Source organism: Lepidochelys olivacea (genome assembly GCF_965140295.1).
Source record: "Lepidochelys olivacea isolate rLepOli2 genome assembly, chromosome: 1".
Taxonomy (NCBI): domain Eukaryota; kingdom Metazoa; phylum Chordata; order Testudines; family Cheloniidae; genus Lepidochelys; species Lepidochelys olivacea.
Window position 1 is genome coordinate 218719347 of NC_140411.1, and position 7337 is coordinate 218726683.

The window sequence follows — 7337 nt, forward strand, 5'->3', positions numbered from 1 at the left end:
GTCTGGTTTATTAAAGTTCAAAACACCATAAGTTGTTCATCCAGGTTTCTTAGTCTTGTCACTGCTGAGGCTTTCCTCTAGCAGGTTCCTGTTCCCTGCAGGTCTCCCTCCCAGACCCACCAAGCAGATGTGTAGAGCTACACAGCCTAGGCCTTCTCCATGGACCTTTTCTAGCTGTTCAGCTCTTTATTGCAGCAGTCACTCCCAGATTTGCTCTTCCTGGAGTCTCTTTTCTGACTGAACTCAGGCTGCCCTTATATCCCCTAGCTGGCCTTGTTTTCACTCCCATGCTCCCCATCCTATGACCCTTGTATTCATTTCCTCCTCCTGCAGAGGTGGGCTAAGTCTGGCAGAGATGAGGCTGGTTCCCATCCTTGTGACAGGCCTAATTCTGCTGTTTACACACATGAGCTGCAATGTATAAATGTATAAACTGCACTTCATGCATGCAGGGTGTAATTATGCTAGCATTCACAGCCAATAATATGGTGTCTAAATTAATGTTAAAGGGACAGGGGTAGCCCTGGTGTAAAAGGGTGCAACTCCACAAAAGACAGTGTCATTGCATCAAGTTACAGCAGGTCTGGATTTGATCCTCAGGGCTTGCCTACATGGCAAGTTACTGCATGGCAGTCCAGGGTGTGAATCTACAGTGCCCCAGCTAGCTGTGCAGTAATGGCCTGTGTGTACACTGCAGAAGCTTAGTTAAAGTCCCAGATTGTGGGTTAGCATATTACTAGAGTCACACCTTGGCTTGAGCAGCAATTTGACATACAGAGAAACCTGAAGTGTGAGTTATAACCAGAAAAGTTTCAGAGTAGCAGCCGTGTTAGTCTGTATTCGTAAAAAGAAAAGGAGGACTTGTGGCACCTTAGAGACTAACCAATTTATTTGAGCATAAGCTTTCGTGAGCTACAGCTCACTTCATCGGATGCATTCAGTGGAAAATACAGTGGGGAGATTTATATACATAGAGAACATGAAACTGTCTCAGTGTGTATGGTAACACCCATTGTTTCATGTTCTCTATGTATATAAATCTCCCCACTGTATTTTCCACTGAATGCATCCGATGAAGTGAGCTGTAGCTCACGAAAGCTTATGCTCAGATAAATTGGTTAGTCTCTAAGGTGCCACAAGTCCTCCTTTTCTTTTAACCAGAAAAGTGATTCTCCCATTCCCGCTTTCTATTCTCCCATCCAGTTGCCGATTTGACTAAAACCTGTATGCACACAGTGTTTGTACCAATTTAACCATGCCAGTTTCAAAAGGCCATCCCACCCTTCTAGTGTGGATGCAGTTATAGTGGTATACAAGTACTTATGCTAGTATAGCTTATTTGGGCAAATTTACAGGAATAAGCTATAGATCTATAAACTATAGTAAAGGTACATCTACGCTGCCCATGTTTCAGCACGGCTGCTGCAGCGCCGTGACGTGGGCAATGTAGACACGCTTTATCGCCAGGGGAGAGCTCTCCCGGTGATTTAAAACACCCACCCTGAACGAGCGGTGGTAGCTTTATCACTGGGAGCGCGGCTCCCGGCGATAAACCGCTATGTATACTGGTGCTTTTCAGCACTAAAACTTTTGTCGCTCATGGGTGTGTTTTTTCACACCCCTAAACGACTAGAGTTTTTAATGCTGAAAGTGGCAGTGTAGACACAGCCTTATATAAGCACCTTAGAGTTAGTGAGGCCCTGTGCACAGCTTCATTTTTGGGGGCCCACCCTCAGGACCCAGCCAAGAAAAAACAGTCTCTCATCTCCCCCCACAACACACACACAAATTTTCATTCTTTTTTCTTCATCCTCCTCCTCTATTATAAGTAATGGGAAGTAAATGAAAATAAAGCGAGATACCTTGATTGGGGCAGGGGGGTAGGGTGCGCTAGGGAGGGGGGGGACGGGCTCTGGGCTGGCGCAGAAGTGTGGGAGGAAGTTTGGGTGCGGGCTCCAGGCTGGGGTGGGGGAGGCAGCGCAGCTCCCAAAGTGACCGGCACATACACCCCTCTGGCAGTGGCTCCTAGGCCGGGGGGTGGTGGGAAGAGGGGGTCTTTGCGCACCACTGTCCACACGTGTAGCCTCCGCAGCTCCCATTGGCTGCAGTTCCCAGGCAATGGGACCTCTGGAGTTGATGCTCAGGGTGGGGGCAGCGCGCAGAGACACTCCTTCCCCCCTGGGGCTGCAGGGACATGCCAGCCCCTTCTGAGAGCGAAGCTGCTGGGGGGAGGCAGAGCAGCCAGGGAGCCGCCTTAGCCCTGCTGCTGGCACATCTCTGTGTGCCCTTTGAGGGGACGGGGGCAGCGAGTCTCCATGGGCTGCCTGTAGCAGGGGTGTGGCGCACAGAGCCGCCTCCCCTCCCGTGCCAGGGGCGTGTGGAGACGTGCCAGCAGCCGGCTGCTTCAGGAGTATCATGTTGTCCATACCATGGGGTAGCACTTTTTAAAATATGTCTGTTTCTAAATGGGTATAGTAAAAGCAGTAAAAGAAGTGCCTGTAGACCAGTATCAACAGTCGTGTTTTTATTGCTGTTAGTCCTGGAGAGCCCATAAAGCTATGGGAGAGCTAGCAAGGATTTATTCTGCCTTGTGCATTATCAGTAGAATCATTAGCTGGCTTCCCATTAAGGAAACTTTATTGCTGGTTGTGATGCAAGAAGCAGAGAGAGCTTACCTGGATTTTCAGGTCCCAGTTTTGAGAATGAGACAGCAGGTTTTAGAAAACTCCTCTTGATTTGTAAACCAAGCTGAAATCAACACAAAAGGAAGAAGCTGGAATTTGAGGATTTGCAGAGTCACTTCCCTGATAGAAATTGCAACTTTAATCCCAAGTTAATATGAACTTCTAGAGATGGGCCAGAGCAGAGAGTTCTGATCTAGACTCAAACATCCCCAAAATTTGGGGACAGGGGAGACAGGCCAAACCAAACCCTTGGATCTGAACAATTAGAAAGATAGGAAGCAGCTCAGCTGCAAAATCCACATGTAGATCCAGATCTGAAGTGCCACAAAGCTCTGTATTAACACTGAGAAAGGATCAAATCAGTAGCAAAATAAATAGTTTAAGCGGGCTCTAGCAATGGGTTTTAAAGATCTTGGTTTCACCTGGAATTTACATGGTGTTCCCTAATCAATAGATTAGACTCTGCAAATCCTGGGCAAGTCTTTACTGAAAGGCAACCAGGGGAAATCTGGTGCAACTCCTCTGAGCTTAAAAGAGTGGCTTCTGACTTACACTAATGTAAATGAGAGCAGAATCTAGCCCTGTCTTTATCCAGGCAAAACTCCCAGTGACTTCAGTGTGAATGGTGCCTGCATAAGGCCAGAATGAATTCTGAGTAAAGGCTTCAGGATTCGCTTCTCTGTCCCATTTAAATCAGTGTCCACCACAAGTTTATATGGACAACATGAAGATTGTATTGCTAGTTGTTCATGTGATGAATTGAGCTTGAATGAAGCCCTAATCCTCAGTCTTGTGTCTCTCTGCAACTCTCTTCTTTGTCTCCAGATGAGATCTGCCGTCAGCTGGCTGGCCTCCCACCGCGACGCATCCGCCGCTCCGGTCAGCCCCGAGGCCCTCCCTGCCGATTGGGCCAGAACAAGGAGCTGAATAAGCCTGATGCTCTGTGAACTACAAACAGTAGGAGAGAGAGGGGGAAAGGGAAGAAGAGAATCATTGTCAACCCGTCATCTACAACCCCAAACAAGTCCTACTAACCCTCCTGCAACACAAGCTCACTCCCTCCACCCCACCTTTCAGGTGCTGCAGTGCATCGGGTCCTCTCTCTGCTAGTAGCTGCTGTCTCTTCTAAAGGGTGCTCATGTCTTTTATCCCAAACTTGATCTCGCAGGCCGTGATCAGCCTATTTCCCAGAAGTTTTTATAACTGCACTGCTCCTTCTCTTGCTTTTCTCCCCCCCCGTTCCCCCAAGAGAGAGATGAAGGTGGGGACAGAATGTAGGTCTCCTACAATGTGCAAGCCCTTTGGGAGTCCCAGACCTGGTCACCACAGCGCTCCTTGGATGGAGCGAACCTGAGTGTCCTGGCCTCCTGTGTGACTACACAACTCACTAAATCCTAGGATGCTGGGCCCAGCCCCTGTAGCTCTTCCAGCCCCCAATGGTCAAGGATCCTCAGGACCAGCACTCTGGTAACATTTCAAGAAAGTTCAAGAGTAGGAATCAAATCTGGGGTTCTTGCATGGCATCAGAGTGAAAGTCCTTAGAACATCCCAGCCCAGTCTCAGGGGACTGAGAGAGCAGTTTACTACCTGGCAGCCTAGTGTTAGTCCCCAGGAAACTCCATGCCCCGTCTCTACACTGCTCTCAGTGCCAGGGAAATGACAAGTCTGGGACTGAGAATTAAACCTTGACAACCCCGAGCTACAATCCAAGACAAGTCTCACAGGCCCTGTGGGCAGTAATTCATTTATAACCACCTCTGGGAAGCTTTGAATCCCTTTGTTACAAGCTATCTGCCTCTGTCATAGGAACAGTAGCCAATGAAGAATCTTTGCTTAGCAGAGCAATCTATTTTTCACAATACAAACATAACATTTATTGAGAAGCATACCCATCTGCCTCCTAGGCCACCCTCTCCTCTCCTCCCAGCTCTATTCCACGCCCAGGGGACCCACAGCAAAGGTATCACTGCAAACAATCCAAGAAAATGCCAGTTAGAGGCAATCTGTTTGGCAAGTTGAGCTCCTGTGCCAGGGAAGGGCAAAGTTGAAGAATTGGCACATCATGGAGGTGGGCTAGGATCTTGGTACCTCCTAGGGTGAGGGACATGGAACATTTGGGTCTTTCAGGTAAAGAACAGGTTTGTCCTGGATAATTTGGGGAAGTCTTGGCTCAACCCAGGTTTATACACACAAAATACAATGTCACACCTGCCTGAAAAGTCTCTGTGGAATTCCTCTCCCACCCCAGCACCAGGAGCTCTTGCAGGAGGCAGAAAATGCGTGTTGGGTTAGCACAGGGAAAAAGAGAGGGAATAAACTATTGGGCACTGGTAGGGTGCCTGGGATTTTCTGCTGCTTCTGTGACTGGGCCCTATTGCACACTGCAAGGGGATGAGAGCCCCATGGTCAGAGGAGTGGGCACACATGCAGAGATAAGCCAGCTGTGTGGAAAGGATTTCATCCCCCTAGCACTGGGCTGTTCCACTGTGGTCTGGGGCAGAGTGGAGTAGGTTTGTGAAATATACAGTGGTGTGGTCACTTAACTAGCACCCCATCCTGGCCAGGGGCTGCTTTGCAGGCACCCTGCCCCTTATCTCTTACAGGTCCCTTAAGCCCCCCTGTCTCTGTTGTGGCTAACCTCACTCCTTTCTCGGTCTGGCTTAATGTCAAACAAAGCTCACAGACCTCAGAGTCCTTAATCACAAAATAACCCAAACAGTCCCTAATGCATCCCCCTCTAAAGTCAAAATCACCCACACTGGCTAGCACAAAGCCCTCTAGTACAGCCCCCTCACTAACACTCTCAACCTGAGCCCTACAGCAGCCTGCTGCCTTTTATATTAGCATACCTGATTCCCCTCAGGTGAGGCTCATCTCATCATCAGGATTGTTTTAGGCCCAGGCTCTCCAGCTTCCAGGCAAGCCACCTGTTACAATACTGAAGGGTCTTAATCACTGTAGCAGTGCAACTTAACTATGGCAACAAGGTCAGCTGGGGCCACTCAGTTAGGTAGTTTATCTCACTACAGCTAGGGGTGGGGAGGAGAGTAGGCGGAGCTCAGTCTCTAACAAAGGTATTGTTCCCAACTATAAGGGAAGGCCAGTTTGTTTGGTTCCCCACCTCCTGATATATTGGGCATAATTCCACTCGGTAGGAGCAGCATTCTGCTGTATATGGCCTGGGTGACACAATAAAGAGGAGAGATGGCTAGATACAGGAAGAGTTCTGCAATATAAGGGTAAAGTTGCCCTACACAAAAGCCTCTTCATAGCAGACAAATGTCTACTTTGTACAGAGCGAAGCTGTGTTACATCCTACTTAGAGGAAGATACCCCAAGATAGGGGCAGATTTTTCCTATGCAGGGGCAGGGCTCTGCTCTACAGGGGCTGAATTTTTCTCTACAGACCCACTATACGGGGGAATGAGTTCCAAGGCAAACAGGGAGTTTACCCATCCCTGGGAACTATAGGGGCATAGTTCTCTTTCGTAGAAGGCAGAGGTCCTCTGTATAAATAGAGACTCACAACATAGGGGGCAGAGCTTTGCCCTATGTAGAGGATGAGTTCATACAGAGAGCAGATGCCTGCTACATTGGGAAGAGATGACTTAAAGCTAGGATCCTGCTCCCATTGACTTCTATGGTGCAGGATCAGGGCCTTAAAGAGACTCCTGCCAATTGGAGGAGGGTGGGTGGAGATAAAAATGTTAGAAGGAGCTCTTGGGAATGGAATTAGACCAAGTCTCCTCTCTGAATATAGAGTTGAATGTAAACATATATAGATATATAAATATATTACATAGTTACTGTACAGTATATCTAAGTCTCATGTTCACACAGTTTGGGGGAATGCATTAGAAACCTTTTGCTATTGCTTAAATCTCACACTGCATGCAGGGATTGTAAGTGGAATTCCCCTGGGAGAACACTGTCAAAACATTATAGTCCATGTAATGCACATCAAAACATTAAAAGAAAACTTTATTTCTGATGAGTCTTGGCAACTCATGTGTTCTGGCTTATTTGTCTCTGCTTTTCCTTTTGTTTCATCCTGACCTGCAGCCAGTTCTGGGCCTTCAACACAACTCTGCCTATATACCTCAATGTTTCCCTGCCCTGCAGCACCTCTTGCTATTCCACTCCTGAGATCCCCGCTCAGGTCTGCTGATGTCCCTCAATACTGATGTGCAGCACTCCCAGTCCTGGACTTCCTATGCTGCTCTGCAATTGCAACTCATTCCTGATGAGCGGGGCCCTGTGCCATTTCAGTATTTTATCTAGGGATTCCTATAATTTCTTTAGGGCATTTGTTTTCCCAGCTGATTAAACCAGTTTATCCGGAGTTTTAGTTGTGGCCACTGAGGACTAGAATGACTCATGTGCCATCTAAGATTTCACTCTGAGAAAATAATTCCTTAGTAAGAAAACACCCTGCTTTGGTGATGGGAATGTACCAGTGTCCAGTTGAAGAAGGGATGGGGATGGAATATATTTTTTCACAACCCAAGCAGAACCTACTGAACCATCTAAACTCAGAAATATGGGTAACTCAGATACATTGCATCACCTAAGAATCACATTTTTATACAAGTAAACATCTCTCCAGTGCATTCCAGATGAGGTTTAAGAAGATTTCTCTCTTCTCCCTAAAAT

At 47.6% G+C, this 7337-nt stretch overlaps 1 protein-coding gene across 2 annotated transcripts in view; it reads left to right on the forward strand.

Annotated features, from left to right (window-relative positions):
- Positions 1-6688, forward strand: part of MFAP5 (microfibril associated protein 5) — a 44355-nt gene extending 37667 nt beyond the window's left edge. For both annotated transcript variants that reach the window (XM_084637196.1, XM_084637195.1), the window contains exon 10: positions 3510-6688. In XM_084637196.1, the coding sequence (XP_084493322.1) occupies positions 3510-3631 (122 nt within the window). In that variant the 3' untranslated portion in view covers positions 3632-6688. The remainder of the gene's footprint in view (positions 1-3509) is intronic.
- The last annotated feature ends 649 nt before the right edge of the window (positions 6689-7337 follow it).